The sequence below is a fragment of the Serinus canaria genome, chromosome 1 (assembly GCF_022539315.1).
Source record: "Serinus canaria isolate serCan28SL12 chromosome 1, serCan2020, whole genome shotgun sequence".
Lineage (NCBI taxonomy): Eukaryota > Metazoa > Chordata > Aves > Passeriformes > Fringillidae > Serinus > Serinus canaria.
In genome coordinates this window covers 84,811,081-84,834,255 of record NC_066313.1, presented here as the reverse complement: position 1 = coordinate 84,834,255, position 23,175 = coordinate 84,811,081, and the positions used below count along the sequence as shown (strand labels likewise).

At 41.3% G+C, this 23,175-nt stretch overlaps 1 protein-coding gene across 1 annotated transcript; it reads left to right on the top strand.

Moving 5' to 3' along the window:
• Positions 1-1,039: 1,039 nt before the first annotated feature.
• Positions 1,040-18,011, top strand: CREG2 (cellular repressor of E1A stimulated genes 2). The gene is made up of 4 exons (XM_009085716.4): positions 1,040-1,438; positions 3,520-3,689; positions 15,392-15,505; positions 17,326-18,011. The coding sequence occupies exons 1-4, from the start codon at positions 1,040-1,042 to the stop codon at positions 17,471-17,473; spliced, it is 831 nt and encodes a 276-aa protein (XP_009083964.4). The 3' UTR covers positions 17,474-18,011.
• The last annotated feature ends 5,164 nt before the right edge of the window (positions 18,012-23,175 follow it).

The window sequence follows — 23,175 nt, the reverse complement described above, 5'->3', positions numbered from 1 at the left end:
TATTCCTTAGATTTTTATAGTGGAGGAAAAAAATGGAACAGGGAGTGTAGGAAAAAATATAAGCTAAAAATACTCAGTGTTCTCCAGTCCATTTTTATTTATAACAGTTTAGATTCTAGATTAGATATACCTGTTCTCATGGCACAATTAGGCAGAAGTTGTATCAATAGACTGATCATCTGTTCTTCACAGATATGAAAAAGTAAGATGTACCTGAGAACATCTTTTAGATGTACCTGAGGCACAGGCTTCTGAGAGATTCATTCTTCCCTGTCTCTTAATGAACCTGTGTTCCTTAAATAATTTGCATGAATGCAATGGAAGTTTACAAGCATATGTTTTAAAGAATTTCAGCTTTGCATTGCCATATTGAAGAGGTCTATTGCCAAGAAAGGAATTGGATGCACATGTGCCTTTATTAAATTGAGATATTGATATACACTCATATACATGCAAATCTTTGCCTAATTAAAACCCTGCCTGGAAATCGTTTAATAGCAGCTCCCTGAATTTGCATATCAAAACCGCATACTTGCAAGCACCACACTAACGCTTCCTGCCACTTCGGACTTGGGGTTTTGCTGCGGCTTGACCCCCAGTGCCCAAACGAAGCTTTCCCTGCAACCGGAGTGTTCACATGGACACTCTCCGTCGTGGATAGTCTCTTCTTTAATGAACGGAGAGGTCGCACCGCCTCTGGACAGCTCTTCTTGGTTTTGTGATGCGTGTAGAGAACTTATTACGCGAGATAGCGTAGAGAGCTTAATACGTGAGATACCTGCTGGACAGTGCAGCTGAACCAGGGGCTCCAGCGGTCTCCCAGGTCCCCCGCAAAGGCAGGGCTGCCCCGCAGGGAGCTCCGCGTGGGCTGGGACCAGCGAGGGTCCCCAGAGCTGGGGGCAGGCCCCCGGGGCGTGACGCGACTGCGGGGCGATGGGGACCTGCGGCGGCCGCCGTGCGCTGGAGGAGGCGCTGCGGGAGGCGGCGGCGGCCGCGGGAGGGCGCGGCGGGAGCGGCGCGGCGGGCGCTGCCGCAGAAGATGTCGGCGCGGCGGCCGTGGCCGTGCTGGCTGCTGCCGGCGCTGCTGTGCGGCGGCGCGGGGGGGTACGTGGTGGTCAGCTCCGTGTCGTGGCCGCTGCCCGAGGCGGGGGCGGCGGCGGACGAGCTGCACAGCTCTTCCACCGAGGAGGCGCTGCCCGCGCTGCTGGAGGAGGCGGGCGGCCTCTGGAAGCAGAGCTACCCGGCCTCGGCGTACCGCGAGGATGCGGCGCTGGGCTCGGGGCCGGCGGCGCGGCGGCCGGGGCAGGGGGCCGCCCCCTCCAGGATGTTCTCCTACCGGCGAGAGGGCGGCGCGGCGCCGGGACGCGCCGGGACCGCCCGCTTCCTCGCCCAGCACAACACCTGGGGCTTCGTGGCGACGCGGGCTGCCCGAGGAAAGGTACGGTGCCCACTGCACCCGCGGCACGCGTTACCCGCCCGACGAGCGCAAAGTGCGGAGGAGAAATCCTGCTCGGAGCTCAGGGAGGGAGGATGCACGCTAAAAACCGCACCAGAGAGACACCTAAACAAGCAAAATCTCAAGGCCAGAAGGCACAGCTGTATCGCAGGGTTTGGAAAGGGGCTGTTTTAGGAGGATGAGGAGGAGAAGGAGGAGAGCCTGCCGGGCTACAACAAAATCTACCCGTCCGTCCAGCTATACCAGCTTAAAGGAGGATTTCTCTGTCAGGAACAATAAACAAGATAGCTGGTCTGCTGTTGGGGTCATTATTTTTTCCAGCTTTAAAATATTTCCTTTTTAAAAGTGAAACATTCGGATGAAACACAATATCCAGTACCACTCAGACAAAAGGGGAAAAAAAGAGAAATTTTAAAAAATAAAATTTAAAAGCCATTCTTAACTTTCTGTTGAAAGTATTCACAGATTAATTAGCTTATGATTTTAATTAAATTTAGAAGCACGTAAGCCTTCAGGAAGCTTGGCTGGGTTAGTGGCAGTTAATGTTATTGAGATATACAAAGTAACAGATTGACAAAAAGATACCACTAAATGAATTTGTATGCAGACAGAAGAGGCCTGTAATTCTACATCAGCTTTTGGAAATCCTATTAAACCATATGATCGTAACTCTTGGTTTATGCTCTCACCAGAAACCCTCGGTGGAATTATAGCCATAATATAGTCAGCAGTTATCTGCCTCCAGAACAGACAGAACATAGAAGTAATAAAGAAAAATCTGATTCATAATTAAATTTGAAATTTGGAGGGTGGTGTTTGCTGCTTTGAATGCTGAACTATGCTGCCTGTGATCACAATTATTTTTGAGAGTCCATAGTAACATTAACCTTGTATGACAGACCTAGTATTTTAAGCAATGGGAACACATCCTGCAATATTACTGAGAGCTTTTTTTTTTTAATTGTAACTCTTAATAATAAACAAGGATTTGTATTTTCTAAGTTATGTAATATCATTAAAGCATTATTTCTAAGGGAAGCCAACAAAGACCATTTATAAGCACTATAAGCATTAAAATTTTAAAGGCATATAAACATTAAAAATCAGAAAGCATGCTACCCAGGTAACAACATCATCCAGAGCTTTCTTATTAACTATTCATATTTAATTTTATTTAGTTGTAAAAGATTTAATGTATTGAAAGATAATTTTACTGTTTAACATTCAATAGACCATGAGGAAAAATATCTGAAGACATGAAAAAAAAGAGTAATTAATTGAATATCTGTCATTGCTATTTATAATTGGATGAAAGCATAGTAGGAGTATATGTCATTCTGAAGCATATTAATGAGTGTCACTACTGGGCAGGGACATTTTTGCATGCGTTATAACCACTGTGTGTACATAGGGCAGTGTATGGGAGAAAATATTTTTGAAAACTTAGCTCCTTAGTGTTCCTTCTCTGCCATGAGAGGAGGTTTTACTTTGGCTGGCTTGGTAGTTGAGACACACCCCCCATCAGGAGTCTGATGTTCCTGCCCAGGAAGCTGAGCTGATGTCCAGTTTGACTTCAAACACAATTCTAACTCAAATGCTTTCTTGTTTTTGCAAACCCATGCAATCACACTGCAAAAACCAAAAGAGGAGGCACTATCAGAGTAAAAAGCAGGCTGAATCAAGGCTAAATTAGGCTCTATATCCTTTTGGGCTTAAGGAAACCAGCAGTGGTTTAGAGTAAGCATTTCCTGGCATCAATGGCAGAAAAAAAATATATTAATGCACTTAAACATTTTTAATTTGGTAGTTCCTTTAAGCTTAGTGTAAGAGCAAATGTTCCTGATAGTGTAATGGACAGGACTAGAGAGAAGAAATAGAAGAGAGATCTGTTTCCAAAGTGGCATGATATATCTAACTTAGAAGAAATGTTCTCTCATGATGATAACAGAAAGTGGGAGCAATGGGGCTGGCTGTCCTCTCTGCCAGAGCCCTTGAGGGAACCCCCCACCTTGAAAGCAGTCCATGTGCAAAGAGGTAACCAGTTGCTTTTTTTGATTTTGCAGATCCAAGGTATGCCCTATGGGAACTGTTTACTTCTCAGTGATGGTCCCATCAACAACAGCACTGGAATTCCTTTCTTTTATGTGACACCAAAGGATAACACTGTGACAGATCTTCTGAAGAATCCCATGGCTTCTCTGACCCTTCCAGAGGCAGATGGAAATTTCTGCAGGTAACAGTTTTATCTGCCTCCTACCACTTTCAGTGAGACAGAGACCTCAGAACAGAATGCTCGGTCCCCACCTTCAAAGTCCTGCATTTATTTTTAACTCTCACAATCAGCCACATGCTTCTTCCTATGTGGTGGGGTGTTTTTTTTTGGTTTTTGGTTTTGTTTTTCTCCCCAGTAAATTCCCCTGGTAAAACATAGTTGAGAAAAGCAGAGGTGTCACTGAAGTATATTGTAGCATCAACAGCTGGAGTGGATTTTGGTTTGAACATTAGCTTACCTAAATTTTAATCTCTTCTTGGATGTGCCTACATAAAATCTAGTTGTTCAAGATCCTAGAATAGTCTATAGTTATCTAGTCAATAAAATCCATAGAGTTTTAGAGGCTATCCAATTCACATCTTTGCTCTGGTGAAAACTCTGGATGCCCTGCTAAATGCCTTGACAGGGCTCCAGCTCTCTGGGTTCTGTAAGAGGATCTCAGGCTCTCAGTTCACAAGTTATATGCTCAGGCCTCTGTCTGATTTCCACCTCTTCAGAGAATATGCTGGAATGTGATATCTTTGCAACTTTTTTACACCTTGTATATCACAAACAGTCAGTAAATGACCCTCCAAATAGAGAAATCCACATCTGAAATTTACCAATCTACATCCAATCCCCAGTGCTTCTCTCTAGAGACAGCAGTGAGTTGACTTCTTCCTAATCATGTCATAGAATCTTAGATGGCCCTTAGGCTTTCTTCCAACACAAACCATTCTGTGATTCTAAGTTCAACCCCCTGCCACAGACAGGGACACTTTCCACTATACCAGGTTGCTCAAAGCTGCATCCAGCCTGGCCTTGAGCACTTCCCAGGATGGAGCATCCACAGCTTCTCTGGATAACCTGTTCCAGGGTCTCATCACCCTCACAGCAAAGAATTATTTCCTAGCATCTAACCAAAACCTACTCTCTTTTAGTTCAACTCCCTTATCCCACTGTCCTGCCATTACATGCCCTTGTGAGAAGTCCCTCCCCAGCTTCCTTGCAGGCTCCCTTTAGGTACTGGAAGTTTGCTTGTAAGGTGTCTCTGGAGCCTTCTCCAGGCTGAACAACCCCAACTGCTCAGCCTGTCTTTGTAGGAGAGGTGCTCCAACCCTGTGATCATCTTCATGGCCTCCTCTGGACTTGCTCCAACAGCTCCATTCCATTCTTTGCATATAAAGAATAACTTCAGATCCCCAAAGCTTTAGGTGTGCAAAATGTATCTATGTAACCTCAAAGATGATTCAATTTTCCCCTCCATTTTTTGTCTCCTTGAAAAAGACATATCTCTACCATATGTTTGTTTACAGTCAATCATGTGGCAAACTTGGCTGGGTCAGCCTTGTGTGAAGTGTTATTTGCAAAGGCCTCTTTACGTGACGAGGTACATGACACCGAAATTGTGTCAGACAGAACGCTGTTACCAAAGCAGGTCTTAGCCAACATTCCAAGGAGAGAGAGAGAGAGAACTGGTAAGAACAGACTCCTTCAGAAAGAAATGGCATCAACAGTTTTTATTCCAACTTAAGGTCCTCTTTGGGGAAGGAGAGGTTTTATCTTAAGACTAGATTTCCCCAGCTGAGGATTGCCTTGAGTATCATCCCACCTCTCAAGTCTGCTAGCTGTGAAGAACCCTGGGAAAAGCAGGGAATGACAAATATAAAACATTACTGTTACACTTATCTGTATCTGTCTTCAGAATATATTGTTTTCTAGAGAATTATATGGTGGAAAAATGAAATGTTTCTTAGTCCAAAGCAGTACAAGTAATTTCAGGCTGACATCCTATTCACAAGGAATGGAAATCATAGCTTCCTCTTACAATGTCTAACACCTAATAGGAAACTTCTATCACCAACATTTGTTAAGGTAATTCAGTCTTGAATGCTTGAGGAGGTCGGTGAAGTAGTGAAGTTAACACTGGAATGCTTCTGCTTATTGCTTAAATATTTCCATTAAATATTTTGTATTAATAATTTATAAAATATACATATTCGTTCTTTCACTGCAGGCTTAATGGCATTTATTCCTGCTTTCTGAGCTTTTTCATTCAGTCTAGTAGTTAACTTACTATCCAGACCAAGTGCTTAAAAATGTATTTTAAGTCCTATGCCCTACTACTCAATGCCCTATTTTCAGAGGCCCAAGACTCAGAGCAGCTTCCATTGATGATGTGGTAATGCTGAGCACTTCTGAAAACCACACACCCACTTAGGCACTTAAGTGTGGCCTTTGATCCCTAACTTTAAACAGTCACTCTTGAAAGTCTTTGCCTCTTATGGCTTAGCAACATCACTGCCCTATTTACCTGTTTGGGAAGCGCCAATTCACAACAGAAGAGAAATGCTGCATGATTTACAGAAATATGAAATCCATATACACCACAAACCTTTGAGGATATTTATTTGATGTCTTTTTGTTACATCACTATTAATTTCCAAATCCCTATGCTTTTGATCAGTATGCCAGATATTTGCTGCTGCTTGTTTTGCAGCCAGGGAAACCTGGATTCTGTCACCTGACTCTCCAGTCCCCTCTGCAGCCTGAGATTGTGCTCTCTGGTGAGAAGAGCTCTCTGGGCCAAGAAGCTAAACCTGGATTTCCAAAACAGCTTAGTCCAAACTAATTACCATTTGCCACATCCCTTCTCTCCCTCCCTACCACCAGTCATGTGCTACCCGGCCCCCATCACTTCTGGGATTTGCCTCAGCCTGAGCTGAAACATGAATGTGAAGAAAATTATCCTGACAGCAAGAATAAGTTTTTCTGCTGATCCTTCTTCTTTTCATCCTGTGGCCAGTACTGCTTCTGGCCTTGGAATCCCATCCCCACCCTCCAGCTGACCATATGGTGGGCCTATTTTTGCTCAGTAACCCAGCAGAAACCTCTTGGGTTTTTTTTTTCTGGATGAGATTTCTACTGTCTTAGTAACTTGAATCAGCTCCTCAAGAGCCAGAGAAGAGCAAAGGAGAGGGGAAAGGAAAAGAGAAGGTGGTGGAAAATAGAATATTCTCATTTTAGTAGGTAACCATACTCCAAATATTGAGCTTACTACTGAATTGAGTACACAGGTTCAGAGTTTGATCAGTGTTCCATGCATTATTTATTTTGTTTTTACCTTCAGTTTCTTTTTCATTATTTCTGAAGTTCCCATCTGGAACAGATGTTGGCTTGCATTAGTGCAAAGACAAACAACACAGACAATGAAAAGCTGTGTCATTACTTCAGCTACAATTTTTGGTTTTGATGGTAAGAAAATGTGAGCAAGCTTTGAGGCTGTCTCTCAGCGAGGAAGGATGTATTCAATGGACTTTACCTTTCTTCTCTTCCCTTCCCCTATTACCAGGGTCAGAAATTAATGTGTGTTTTAAACTAGGAAACCATGAGTGATTTTTGCATTTGAAAGCAGCACCATCTGAAATTGCAGCCCAGCACACCACCCCACTGTTACCCCACTCAAAAGGGCCTCTGTGTGCAGTGCGACGCTGAAGAAAACAACAAGGTGTCCAGGCCCTACTGCCATTTCTTGGGGTGGCCTGTCCCCAGCTCCAGTGTGCACTTGACCAGCTGAGATAGACAGGCTGTGCCATGCAAACAGCACAGAGCATCCTCAGTGCAAAGCTTTATGTGATGGCTCAAGTTTGGTATAGCAAAAGTCTTCTTTTCTAGCACTGTGTGAGAGGCAAGACCTTTCCCTCTGTGAGACCTCAGGTCCTGCTAGTATTAAAATGGTATCTGTGAGGTTTTCTTTGCAAAGGAAAGTGTCATTCTTGTCAGACATTCTCTTCAATTACATCATTAATTGTTTTGGTTTCAAAATAATTATGTAAAATAGCTAAATGAGTAATATTCTATGTGAGAAAGTTCATGTCCTTGCATGCCAGCAATGCATTTGTAGCTTGTTTTCATGTGGAACTTCATTAGAATTCCATTATTACTCTACTCTGAGTTGCAAGAATCAAAATAAATGTGAAAGCTGATCGGTGCCTGTAGCCAATGCTCCTGGGAGTGTTTGGCACTCTCCTGAAAAATGCTTCTGACCTATTGCATGCAAAAGAAATCTCTGGCCTTTAGAAAGAAAACACAGCTGACATTTCAATGTCTTCGTGTACCTAATGAGTTTCAAGTGACTTGTGTACACCAATTTGATATTAAATTTATTTAGTAGCAAATTTCATTTGTTTTGTTTCAGAACAGACTCAAGTTCCAAACCCTGACAATGAATATTTTCCCTTTCAAGGATGTGTGGAATACAGGTTGGCCTTTATGGTGCTCCAGCCTCAATATTTAATCAGCTGGAGAGAAAATTTGAAACCCCTAAACTAATAAGAAAAATAACATTTAATACTGAAGGAAAGAGAGCTGCAACGCATCTGTCTAAGGAACTAATTGCAAGACATTTTAGTATTGCAGCTACAGTTTGGATCCCTCATCTCTGACCTAGAGATTATAATTTCCCAGAGGGAGATGGGCTGCCCCTCTCTGAGAAGGCTCTGATGGCCAGGATAGAGACAGCAATTGTTAGTAACTACACAGCATTTTATCTGAGGGCTGATAAATGGATAATAGAGGCAAGAAAAATTAAATGGTTCAGGGCTATAAATAGACTGGTATGTCTATGCCACTGACAAGCTGAAAAGATTGAGTTCCATTCTTGCAGTTTTCAGAGGGAGCAAGACCAAGCCCGACATTAAAGAATAGAGCAGCTATTGTTCTAAACACATTTCACAACACACAGGCTGCTCAGAGGATTCCTCTTTCCAAGTAAGCTCCTCAGTCTGCCTCATTACAGCTGCAGCCTGGAAAACAGGCAATTAATTTTAAACGTGTGTCACCTCCTTGACATCAGGTTCAGCACATTCACAGGGACACACTGGAGCTTTCTTAGATAAGGAGCAGTTACATGGCTGCCATGAACTCGTTTTCATACAAGGGAAAAGCAGCGAGCTTTGGAGTCAGTCCACCTTTGGTTTTTTCCTGCTATTAGCTGAGGATGGTATTTCAAATCCACACTGCAGACCATGAGTGATTTTCATGAATTCGGATTCCCTCCTGATTTATGATCTCCATCAGAGCCATTTTAGCCACCATGCTCATCTGGTGCTTAGGGAGCAGATTAGCATGATCAGGCAGATGTCTTCAGTGGACATAAACTGATGCTGTAGGCTTCCTAAATGCTGCATGGAAAATGTTGGCAAGAAGCGCTGAGCCACCAAGCCATGGGAAGAGAAGAGGAATTTTGTGGGTATGGCTTCCTGCTGTGTGGTGGATCAGCAGCATGCACAAACATCCAGCTTCATTCCCTGGGCAATCCTGAGGGACAATAAGGCTGCCATGGGTGGAAGGTACAACCTTTGAGATGTCATATGGCCACTAAACATATAACTACTGCTAGGTCTGTAGAGTCACTGTTGTTAATACAAGGATTAATATAACAAAGAAATCTGGTACTGTACCTTCACACAATGAGAAATTACACATGCAGAAGACAAAGGCTGAATTCAAGCATTCATCATTTTTTGAGATCCACCTCCTGATTCAGTGGCACAGATACATTTCTAGTTCTGGTATTTATATAGGCCCTTTTTAGTCATATGCAAATAATTATGTTAGTAGTTGTTCCTGAAAAATCTGTACTTAAAAAAATCTGTATTTAAAAAAAATTTGAAATGCACGTACCAAATTAGAAAGTTAAACATGAAACCGACTATCATCATGACCCAATGCACACAAAACAGCTCTAAATTACTATTTTTCCTGTATTCTTAAATAACCAACTTCCTAAAATCCCTTTTCTCGTGAAATAGTGTTTCTCTGATTCTGTTTACAGAAACAGTTGATGCTGTGATTCTTTTTTTTTCTGCATGAATTGTCTATGGTTAAACTATATAAAAGCTTCCTGTCTGAAACACAGAGTTCAGCTGAAGAAATGCATTGTTATTGTCAATGGAGAGAGGGAGACTGGCTTCATGTAACACACTGTAATTAAAACATTTTACGAAAGATTATCTTCTAGAAAGAATGAAATTATTTAAAACACATTAACTATAATTATCATTAACATATTAAAACACATATACTAGGAGCACAGGCATACTTAGATGAATAGAATAGCCACTACACCAATACACTTTAGCTCCCTGACTTGACTTCAGATTCAGAACAGAAGACTTCTTCCAAAAGCAGAGATGTTCTAAGTAACTTTGCTGGCTCCCAAACAGGGCTGATAGAGAAATTCTTGTGAAAATCAGAGCAGGGCAGATCTGCCTAGCCATATCCGGTTGAAAGCCAGCAACAGCTTTTCAGATTATGAAATTGCTTTCAGTGGAGATTTTGTTTGACGTTCATGCCATGCAGATTAGCAGCACCAATACATTCTTTCTGCTTCAGAGACTCTGGTAGTTAGTGGTGAACAAATGAAATGAATGAGAAGAGTAATTTACTTTTCAAAATTATTCACATTTATGAATCAAAATTATATAATTACTTTACAGTAATTCTCTAAGGACTGAGCATTCCCTCCCTTCCTTTTTGTAAATTTTTGGGGACAAAAATCCTATGATGCATTTTATATGGCAGAAAATAACTGCCTTTTCACCTTGTGCCCAGTTTGAGGCTGTGTGAAGAGGAGCCCTGTGCAGGGTGTGACAGAGTCACCTACCTTGCATCCATGAGAGGTGACAGGGATAAGCTGTGTCAGCAGCCAATCCCCATCTCCTAATTACATGGGTTTTCACGACTGCTACCATTATAGGAGAGCTTAGAATGTGTGGAAGCAGTCATTGCCCTTATGCCACTCATGAGCTGTGTGCTTTAAAGTAGAAAAAAATGTAGGGAAATAGTTTTTTGGGGCTTTCTTCTTGGCTCTCTGTCTCTTCTTTTTTGCAATAGGAGAAAGCTCTTTCCCAACTTCTTTTCTCTTCAACTCTAAAGAAGTAGAGGGATAAGAACAGTGATTTCTCACACGGCAGTGAGAAATGTGTTTAGGGGACATATGTGTATCCTCCCAGGGAGGATAGAATGTCTTGTTTCCTCGGGGAGTGGAGGAGAAGGATGTCAGCTCCTTTGTGGGAAAAAGAGGCTGGGGAAGAAGAAAAAGAGAAGGATTCCTCTGCATAGACCCCTGTTTCCACACCCAGACTGGAACAGTACTGAACCCTCCTGCCTTTTTCCTACCAGTTCTTTCTTGGGAGTACTTGGCCTTCCTTCCCAAGTGCCTTCCAAACTCTTAATTTGCTTTTCCTGTTGATCTGTGGCAGATCAGTGTCACCTCACTAATGGATTGCAAAGGCTGAGAATGAAGGTAATACTGAGGGATACTTTGGTCAGAAACCAGGAGAGAGTCAAAGCATCAAAACCATCATCAGTCAAAGCAGAGATCTCAACTGTGAAAGGGAATCCTAACCAAGTCCCAACATATCATCTTATGTGCCAATATAACCACAGCAGCTTGAAGTAAAGGTTCATGACACCTGGACTTGGATAGTTGCTGTATAAAAACCTTCTAATTAAACTCCAAGAGATGGCTAGTGTAGTAAACAATTTAATGAGTAGGTGGCACTCTTTACTCTGAACCACTCTTGAACCAGGACCCAGAAATTAAGGAAGTGTTGCACAGTAAAATAAGTGGGACACGGTCATTAGCAGTGTGCTTTGCAGCATTGCATTTCTGTTGGGAAATACTTTTTACTCGGATGCAGGCCTCTCCTTAAGCTCGGTAAAGCAGGCACCTCTGTGGGTGATATCATCTCACACACTTGGAAGAAAACTGCCTGGACTGGGTCAAACTCGGCATACCTACTTTGCTCACTGTAAGCAGAAGAACAGGAACAATCAATTAATTCTTCTGTCTTCATAGATCAGATGAATAATTAAGATGATATCTCTTAATGCACTGTTTTCTTATAAAATGCATAAACCACATCTTTCTTCCATTTTAATCTGGCCTTCCTAATTTTCTGCCACAAAGCCTATGTATTTGAAATAAGCATGAAAAAAAGAATGTGTTCCCTATTGCTTGGGTTTCTTTCACAGTTACCTGCTTTCTCTTCCCCTCAGTTCATACTTTACTATGGCATTCATGAAGCCCTCTCTATGGAAACAGAGAGCTTGATTCTGGTAAAGACAAACCACCTGAGAAACCACCTTTCCTCAACAGAGCAACAGTGTCACCATCTCTACCCCTGACTCTGCCTCCCCCTCACACCCAGTCAGCAGCCCACAAACCTTACATAAAGCTGCTCCTCTGCATCTACTTGTTCTTGTGCCAGCAAAGATGAGAGGAACTCAGGGACTGAGAGCTGAATATGTATTTATACAGAGGGAAGAAATGTCTAGTGAATGCATGACTAGACCTCTACAGATGCAAGTGAGGAATGTTTTAGTAAATATCCCTTTAATATCTTTAGTAAAATCATGACATAAATCCTTGACTATGTCACCTTGCTCCAAGGAAGCAAATCCTGCATTTGTATTAGTTGCACTGGCAACAACACTGAAAACTGAAGACCCATTCACAACATTTAGAAATGGTAGCTGTAAGTTTAGTGGATTTTGATGGTTTAAGAATTATAAAAGTAATTAAACATCATTAGGGAAATACTATGCCAAAAAAAAGAAATGCAGAAGCAGATTCACTTCAGAATATGAAGGGTTCCTTTGAAAAAGAAAATACCAATGCTAATGTAAGATTAGAATACAAGGTTCCTAATCTGAAACAAAAAACTTATGATAAGAGGCAGGCCTGAAAGCAACACCAAGAAAGTAATAATAGTGTGCCGAACTCAGATGTATCATTGCCCTGTTCAGCTCTTCCAAAACTTCACCGAACACAATCTCAACAAATTTCAACAAATAATTTTTCTTTTCCCAGAAAAACAAACTGACCCTCCAGAATATTATTCCAATATGCAAAATTCAGTTTGAGTAATTTTTACTGTGAAGATAGTATTAAGTGTGTCAATCAGTGTAGCAACCTACTTCATGAGAATGCACAGAAAATTGTAAACAGTAGAAGCCAGGGGGAAAAAAATCAAAACATAAAAAATCTTTTCAAGCTATGGATGCACAGTGTGTGGGCTTTGTTGTCAGCCAAATATGTGGAGAGCAGCTTTTCATGTCAATTGTGGAACAGTCACATCAGACACTAGTCCTATTAGGCAAAACTTTCTCAGCAAAGGCAGGCAGGGTTCACTGCTTAACCACAGCTACATCAGCTCTATTGCCTACTCAAAATCAAATACTATGCTTTCAGAATAAACATGGACTTGCACTAAACCACCAAATAATTGTAATCTGAGAAGGTCAGACCAAAACTTCTCACTGCTCCTGATCACATCCAAAATCTATCACCTCAATATGCTCTGTGAAACACAGACATCTTTTAATAACAATCTCTTTCAAAATCTTCTCCTAAAGTAAATAATCACATTTTACCTAGGAGCTGTGTGCAAGAAAGACACCTGAAAATATTCCTGCTTTTCCTGGCTTTTCAGTTGTTTTAGGATACTGTTTGGCTGTGGAGGAAATTGTACCATATATTCAAATGCACAGTTGTTTTAAAGCAATTTTCTGAACTGAATTTCTGCACGCAAGAAGTCCCTTTCCTTCATAATAGAAATGTTAAATATATACTGAATATATAAACATATGCAGAGGGCTTTGGATACAGTATTAAGATTAAGCATAAAAGATAACAATAGATCAGGAGATTACTTCAAGTGAACTTGAACATTTCATCATCCAGGGCCAACAGCTGCAAGAGTGTGAATGTGCACTGCCCTGGCTGCTGGACACACAGACCCTCAGCTGACACCCTCTGCATGTGGGATTGACTCCTTTCTCTTCAGCTGTATTCACTGTATTTGCCTTAATTCATTTGTGTTTTGGTGGGTGAGCATCTCATGGGGCCATGGATGCTGGGTAGCCACAAAATAGCCAAAGCCCACACAAAAGAAATCCCAGGAGCTACATGTGTCCCTGGGACATGGATCTGTGTTCCTTAGGGAATCCCAGGAGCTATGGGTGTCCCTGGGGCATGGAGCTGTGTTCCTTAGGGACAGAGCACTTTCAGGATGCTGGAACCCAGACATGAAGTGACATCTTCAGCAGGCAGTAGGAGTCAGTGCTGAGGATCCTATGGTGTACCAGGGTGATCATGTGGACAAGTTTGTACTCTGCACACACACTCATAGAAATAAACCCATGTGCCTGGGCAGGGAATGCAGATTTTTGGCTACTCAGAGCACCACTTTTGTAACTTAAAAGATTTTACTAGAGAAAATTAGACCATTATAAGTTGATGTGAACAGAAAGTTTGAGCCTGATCTTTGGCCTTGACCCTTCCTCCCATCAGTAAGCATGGGAGAGGAAAACAAATACAAGTGGAATTTGTCCAAAAGTTGTTAAATCGAACATCCTCCACAGACAACTGCTGCTCCAGACTGAACAGGACACTGAAATAGTGTCCCTGTGATGATGTGACTGCAAATGGCACTTTGGAGGTCAGGCTGCAGACAGTGGCAAGTGTTTACCGGACATAGTCAAGTATCAATCAGCCTCCTGTACTTCCTTACAAAGGGGTTCATGACCCTCTTTAGAAAAGCAGCTATTTTATCTAGTGAGCTACACAGTCTCTCATAACCATCTGTGGAGAATCTGCAGGTGTTAAATTAGCTGCAGGAGGATGTCCATATGTTTCCTGCATACACTAGACACACATTGAGAAATATAACCAAAAATGAAGCCATTGCAGATTGCACACAGTTAAGGCTAAAGGGCTCAAGCCAAGATCTTTAAGTAAAATTGTACATGGATGAGATGTAATTTACTGTGATTAAAACACAGTGAAGAAGAAATGCAGCTTTCATTTCCTAATGTAGTTTCTTGGGCTGACATGGGAACATGGTTCCCTGAGACACTAAGCAGTTTCAAACTGCTAGCAACAGGACTGCGGGCTGCTCAGTATTTGCCAGGATCAAGCCTTTGCAGTCATTTCACACACTATTTTTTTTTTTTTTTTTGCAATTGGTAGATTTACTTATGATTTATATATATCCTTGTATTGTATATGTCAGAGTCAGCAATTGCACTGCAGTTACTAATGGGAGTTATTTATTATTACTATATACAAAGAGCCAAAAAGTAACAAGTAACCTTCCCTGCCTTGGTCTGAAAGCAATTCAAGAACTTTTCTATTTGAAAACTGGGTAAAAAATGAACAAGGATTGATTTTCTGGGATAAGCACAATGAAAAGACCTTATGTCTACATACAGATACACATAATCTTGCTCTTTTCTCTAGGCATAGGCACAGACTAACCATCTCACTACTTCTTCTCAGAATCCTGAATACATCTGTCTTGGAATACTGCCATTTTCACAGGTCTGTACATCTGTCTGGGAATACTGCCATTTTCACATTTTTTTACAATCCAATATGTACTAATCCAATTTTTGTGAGCATAAATGAAGATTAATCAACTATCTACAGCAGAGCTATGTGTCAGTCAAGTGTTCCTTCCAGACTTCCCCCCTCCACCAAACAGTATAGCTGGGAGTAGAGAAGACCCACAAGGCTTGACAAAGCTTTTTATATGTGAGCAGGAGTCCACACTTCTCCAAAAACCCTTAAGAAAGCAAGCAAGCTATTACTCATGAGCAATTTTCTCTGTGCACAGAAAAAATGTAATTGATCCAGAGGATCCAAGGTGCGCCAGGCTGACTCTCACGGGACAGATGGTCACGGTGCCTCCAGAGGAAGTAGAATTTGCCAAGCAAGCAATGTTTTCCAGGTCTGTATCTAACAGGCACGTAGAAGAGTGCAACCCATGGGTTTGAGACAAATACACAAATGTGGCCATTTGGTATAGAAAATCTGAGAAATAACAAGCCTGACCTTTGCTTTGGGGCTGTGAATCATGCTGGCTTCTGTGTGGCTTGGAATGACAGACCTTTTAACTCTTGAGGAAATGAAATATGGAAATGCAGTTCGCATTGGACTCTGGTAAGGCACATGGTTTATAATCTGGGGATTATGAAGATATGTCACCTGGTTCCAAGGAGAGATTCCATAATTCCATGGTGTATTTGTTATCTTTAATGATTCTACCCCACCTTATGATAGGTGGGGTAGAATCATTAAAATGGACTCAGAGACAGAGCAGATAGTGGATTGATAATCCACTATCAATCCATGATAGTGGACTCAGAGACAGAGCAGAGGTCTGCTGCCTTTATAAACATTTTCAGGGTGGATCTTACAAATTTAATTACATCTCCTAATGCCCCAGCTGCTTCAAAGCCATAGTACTGACTGAACAGTCTCCCTTGAACAGATGCAAGCACAACCCAGGTGTGTAGCACACACACAGGTTGTGCCCCCATGCCCTTCAGTGGGTTTCCAGAATTACAGGTGTGAAAAGCCTAAACCTTAGCTGGGGCACACACCTCCTACACAGGCTGCCAGGGATTGTCCTCCAGGTGCACCTTGCCTGGTCAATCAAATACTGCTGGGAAACTGGGATGAGCTTGGATCCAAAACAGCCCAGAGATGGCATTCCTTCTGACCTACAGGACGGGGTCAGGGTGGTACTCTGTCAGTGTGTGCCACCAATAGCAAAAATGGGACCATGAACAGATGGAGCCATATTGACACACAAGCTTTCTTTACAAACTTCACAGGAATTAGATTTCCATGTGATCCAGAGTCCACCAGTGCCTCAGCAGAGGATGCTCTGCTGTCAGGGTGCAAGAGTTGGAAGGATAAAGTGAGGGCTGCTGGGCCACATCCAGTGGCAACATCTGATGCCACTTACCAACCCCAGAATCATAGGTGCTCAAAGGGAGAACTCAGAACATGGTAGGAAACACCATTTTCTCAATGAGAGGGAAACCAAGAGGTTGCCAAACCAGGCACCTTTGCTGCAGGTTTCTCTGCAGGAGCAGAGGGCAGTGAGCCAACCCTGCCCAGACTTGCACCACTTCCCACCCATGTTCCTGTGAACGCTGACTTGAACTGTGGTATCCACTCTGTGCATCGCTGCTGAGCTTCCCACAGCTACACTTGCTGGGGCTTGGGGAGCAGACATCTGCACCCAGTCAGGGAGAATCTGTGTGACCTAGCTGTAAGGGAGACCAGAGAAATGAAAAAAAAAATACAGGATGAGAAGGCTGTCGGAGGTGACAGCTTGCAGAGACAATGCTCTGCCCAGTTTTATTAGCCCTCCCTCTGCACCACAAGTGCTACCAAAGATGTAGTATTTTCAGGATGCTGTTTCCTTTAAACAGGTACAAGCACAACCCTGACATACATTCAAAGAGTCTTCTCTATTTTTCACTTACTCAGTAACCAAACAACTTCTATCTTTAGAGATAGGGTTCTGCAGTGGGGGAAGGTGGTGATTGCTGGCTGCCTGTGTTGCAGTTCTCCCCAGACTGGGGTGAGGAAGATCATAAAGCTTACACCAAGGAAGGGCCAAAAAGATGAATGGTGGTGTTCTCATATCTCAGGTTTCACTCTGGCTGAGCACACCAGGCTGAAGAAAAAAGCAGACTATGCATATGCTTTGGCACATCTTCTAATACTTTTTTTTGCTTTTCTTTGTCCTTCCAGGCACCCAGTGGTAAGAAAGTGGCCTCGTAGCTATGAGTGGTTCTTCATGAAAATGAACATTGAACACATCTGGCTTCAAAGCTGGTATGGAGAAGTTTCTCCCATTGCAGTAGAAGAGTATTTAAAAGCAGCTCCAAATAAAGGATGATTGAATGGGCTTTGAGATAAAAATCTCCTAAGTTTCCTTTCCAAACACTTTTAAAATTTCATGGTAGATGGTTTCTTTACAGTGATATTTTTCTTCTTCTCCCAAAGGGCTTCAAAATAGCCCTGTCTCACATGGAGCAGAGTGAAAATAAATCAGCACAGACTTTCAAATTATAAAGGAGAGGTAGATATTAGCCCTACCCTGCAATGTACAGACTTGTCATTTCAAGCAGGCAATGCGTCATCTGAAATGCTGTTTTTAAAACGCTTTGTATCTGTTTGTTTTGACTTCTATTGCTGTGCACCCACAGGGAAACTACACTATGTGCTAAATATAATGTTCTGAATTGCAGAAAATGCAAATTGCCTACTCAGAACCCTCTATGTATTGTGGAGGTATTATTGCTGCTTGGTCTCCCTTGATTTGTAAGTACTTTAAGAGAAACCTAATAGCTGCAAATTTAGGTATTTAAGTTTAAAAACAAATTATTTGCTAAAGCTGTCCTCATTTGCTAACTTCTCTTTTCTATGTGTGCTTTTCCCTAATTAGATAATTTGATGTTTCACTTGGAAATTGAGTAAAACTTCTCTCTTTAGCAGAAAAAATGCAATCAGTTCAAACAACACAGCTCCATATAACTTGTCTCTGACACAAATCTGGTTAAACACATTAAAGGCCAAAATCAAATCAGCCCCACAAGGATTATCTCAATACAAGTATAAACATTCTCCTAAGAAGAATTTAAGTAAATGTTCTCAGCTAGCCTGTTCCTGTTGAGACAGGAAAAGTATTTTTAATAGCCTGTAGTCCCAATTCTTTTTTGCCTCCCTGCTCCAGCCACTGCTTTATTTTTAACTGGCTTGTGCAACTGATTTTTTTGTAAGCCCTCACTAACTCACTGAAGGGTGGAGCCTGTTCCTTAACTCTGTTTCCTCACCAAGATTTAAAGGGCTCGTTCATGCATTTATTTTTTTAAAGAAGCCTAAAGATGGTAAGTATTTCAGGCCATGAAAACTGTTTTTCTTGGTGTGGAAAGTGCAAACTTTGCTGCAAACACATTATGTGTAGGCTTCTCATGTGGTAATACTAAAAGAGTTCAAAGGGATTTTAATCACTGTCAGCTCTTTCTCTAGATGTCCTCCTGGAAAATGTATTCTGCAGTTCTTAAGGGTATCACAGAAAGAAAATTCCCATGGCTAACCAGGCAAATCACCACACAGTTTGAAAATTATATGGCTGTTCTCCCTGTTACATTAAGAAGGAGACACATTGAGATGGGGTTTATGTGCCTGTGGGGAAGGTCTTCCAGCATCCCTGGGAATGCACTTGAGCTCTGGTCATCAGCCTGCACCACATCTGGGCTGGGGAGGAGCCTGGGTGCCTGGGTGAGTGCCCTGAGCTTGTCCAGGTTAATCCCTGGGCAGAGCTCAGAGGCAGCTGCATGAGCTATGATCAGCTGGAAGCCAATTAAGTGTAGCTGAGCTTATTTTGGCTCAGGCATGGAGAGAGAAACACTCATTCCCAGAACAGCTGGGCACCATGCTGGCATAACTACAAGGGGCCCCAGGGTGCCCAACTTAGCCCTAGGGCGAGTCCCAGCCCCCAGGCATCACTACTATTCCTGATATTCTCTAAGAAGCCAAGGCAAATGAGGGGGGAAACTTTGTTTAGACACTCACTAAGCTTTTTTATTCTTGTTTCATTGCCCGCAACTTTGTTAGCTGTGCAGATCTTTTGCAGAGGTAATTACACAAAAGGAGGAAGTGTCCTGCCTGAATCTATTTCCTTTTTTTTTTTTTTTCTTGGCAGATGAGCTGCATTTTCACATTTGAGTTTGCCCCTAATCTTGCATTGTGTAATACTGAAGCAAGATGGCCAGTCCTATACAGATTTTTAGAATACCATCAAGTGAAATCCTCCTCGATTCCTATAATTTTGCCATGGAGATCTTTGTCCACTATGGATTTGATTACTTTGTGCATTAGGATTAATAGGATTTTAAAACTGAGTTCAACAGGAAGAATACCAGTTCTTGTAAGAGAATTTCACAGGTGTAACATTTCTGTGAAAGTATAATTACATATTTCCTTATCCCAGTTCACTACTATTCCCAGAGAAACCTGAAACCCCCATTCTGTCCCCCACTCATAAATACACACAGATTAAGCAAATCCAGAGTACAATCTTAATGTTTAAACAAACTGAAGAAGGGAGGAAGAATTTTAGAAGTGCTGATGTTACTATACTCTCAATTTCACATTCACATCCCCTGGCAACAGTGACATGGTCCTATGTAATAGCCATTACCTTATTAATGGATAAGCAGTAAGGGGTTGTGTCAAGAAGGTTCAAAAGAGCTTTAATGGTTTAAGAAGTCAGTGTGTACTAAGAAAGGTTTTGAATTTACAACACACTACTTGTTATAGGCTGCCTCTCTGCACTCACAAATTAATTGGAGTCGCTTCTGTATTGTAAAATGACACATTAATCAAGATGATTTTCTGTATGGACCTGCTGTGAGGCTCTTGACAGAACCTTAAAAAATTAAATGCTGGTGACAAAAGGTGCCTCATGTAGAAATGTTATCTTATATCACCTGTTCTCATTTCATGCTCCCTTCACCCAAGGAATAACTACAATGCGAGTCCTTGAAAGCCTATAGAAATTCATAAAAATACAACCTGCAGATTTTAGTGGAATTTTCCAGAACAAAAAAAAAAAAAAGAAAAAAAGGAGGTGACAGTAGTTTGCTTATTTGGGCTTTATAATATTATTTATATTATTTATAGGCTGGTTCTAATTTTTCTTCAAACAGACAAATGTTTCGAGTAATACTGGTCATCACATGGTAAGTGATGTTTATTGAAGCTTTTAACCCAGAGTTTTATCTGAAATACCACAATAAAACCATACTTCCTTAAGACTGTAGACTTTGATTTTGCTTCAGTAAAAGTCGATATCAAAAATCCCATTTATTTATTGAGCTGTAATTATTGGATCAAACAAGCATTTTCATAAGTCTGGATATGCTCTTATGTATTTATTAAGCATTTCAACTAGCTGATGTGTAATTTCCATGTGTTCTGTTTTCCTTGTGTTCTGTTTTCCTTGTTTCTGTAGCTTCCCCAAAAAAAGTTTATGCAATATGGTTAAAATTTTACCTGTGGTATTGGAATATTTAAAAGATATATTTAGTCATTTCTGTATACTTGAAAAAAGAAAAATGAAGTTGAAAAGTTGGGTTCTCACTTCTTGCTAATTCGGGCAAAAGAAATGCAGGTACAAGACTTAGGCACAGTTATTTTGAACTGCTGTTCTTATTTAACCAAAGAAAGCTCTGTTTCTGATGAAATTTTCATCACTTCAGTGGTTGAAATGCAACCTGTCTCATTTCTGGATGTGTATTGCAATTTGCAATGTACTTTGATTTCTAAAAATATTGAAAGTTGTTAACAAAATGTCCACGAAGAAGAAATGTAAATAAAACAAATTTCAAAGCAGAAACTATATAAGGATATTCTTCAGTATAGCATTTGCCAGAGTAACCCACATTGTGCAAACAATCATTACAATTTCTGTCTGATCTGAACATCTGTTTTGTTTTTTTCTCCCTGAGTTTTCCTGGACCAAGTTAATTTCTCTCAAAATATTTGTGGAAATTGAGACTCCAATTTGCCTTTTCTCTGGGGAGAAAAGTCTAACCAAGCACCTTTTATCGTTCCTTCATCTTCTCATTTATTGTGTTCTTTGCTTTCACTGTAGCAGTTAAATGTCACTCTTAAAGTTCACTCTTCTTTTTTGCATGTAGAACTGAGCACTCATCTCTTAGGTGTGCATTAATAGTGTTTTGGAAGTTTCCTCAGTGCTATTTCTTCCCTTGCCAGCCTTGCTCTTACAAGTTCTTGTTACAGCTTGTTCTCTTCTCTCCACTTTCCTCTGATGCATTTTCTTAAGCCAAGTCTGACAATTTACCTTCTCATCTTGTTTTCCCACACCATCTCCTTTCAACAAAATTCAAGCTCTCATACTAAAACTCCCACTTCATATCCAATAAAGAATAGAATAGAATAGAATAGAATAGAATAGAATAGAATAGAATAGAATAGAATAGAATAGAATAACAGCCTATGTTAGGATTGAATAACAGCCTGTGTTTCCTATTTACACTTCAAATCTTTCACTTGCCACAGATTGGACTGCATTTACGGTAAGAACTGTGACCACAGTTCCCTAACCTGCACAAATCTCAGTCAACACCAGCTTCTTATTTCCAGTAATCTGTATTTTTAAAAGAACATTTCCTGCAGCTGGTTTCTTCCTTTTTACTTACTGTTTTTACATTTAGCCCATTTCAGGAGTGATGTCTATTCTGACTACACCAAGTGTCTTTATTTACAAAAAACCAACCAAACAAAACCAAATAAAAATCAAAACAAAACAAAAAATCAAAAATAAAAACAACCAAACCCTAATTTGAACATTTTGGAATCACTTAAGTACTTGGATTTTTTAATCTTCTTTTTGCTAAATACTGAACTTGCACTTCTTCCAAATTGTGTTGCTTGTCATCCTTCACTAAAGCTCACCTTTTACCTGCCTTTTCTCTGCTACCACCTCCACATGCCCTCTCCCATCTAACATCTTGCTAGAAGCTCCTGTTTCCTTCTCCTCTTTTCCCTATTTTTTTTATTTACTCTAATTTTTCTATCTTCTTCCTTCAGCTTCCAAGTTCTCCACAGCCTGTTCCACGTTACTTTGTCTGCTCAGTTTTGTTTGTCTTCTTGATTTTGCTACTTTAATCTCCTTGTCATGATACTTAGTGCCTTTGGATAGGATCTTAGCATTGACAAGTCTTATTTTGGGAGAATGCTAGAGAGCAGTTTCAAGGAATACTTTGGGTTTGAAGCTATTTGTTTGTTTGTTGGTTGAAACACTGCCTCTGGAACAAAAATGGGAACATATTGGCCTTGATGCTGACACAGCATAGGGCAGTTCATCAAGCTCATGGCTTTTTCCAATGATATCTTCTGCACAAACTATTCCAGGCTCTATTAGGCCTTGCCTGTGTCAGCACCCACAACATATAATCATGATTAGGAAGGACATCAACAAAATTTGACAGTGTTGTTTGACAACATGGGTAACAGTGCAGGAGCACAAAACTGTTGTCTTCTGAAGGAAAACAACCATTCAAAAAAGGCTCATAGCTGGTGGAAACAAGTGATTCATTTTACAAGCTAGGAAAAGATACAGATGTGTTCCATGAAAAAAACAGGGAAGACTCTGAGTTTATTCAAGAAGAGGTGTATGTCAAATACTTCTATTTAAGGGAAAACAAGTCCATAGAATGATCATGTCTATTCGGTACCTTAATACCTTAATTGTACTTATATGCTTTTTCCTCCAGACACGGTACAGACCCTGTCACCATTTTTCATTGCTCTGGAATGAGCTCCCGCCAGCACAGGCACCGTGTGCATCTGACCGCTCGTAGCTCCGTTCCCTTTCCCCTGCACGTCTGTGCACCGTTGTGTTCTTTGCTGGCTTCCGGGCACCTCTTGTTCCCTTGTGTCTTTGCTTCTGGTGCTCCAGCCTCCCTCCACTCCTCGGGAAGCCATGCTGCACCCTCGAATAGGGCGAGGTGTGCTCCGCAGGGTGCGGTGGTGACTCATTTAACTTGACGCGTGTCACTGCCGGGGCCG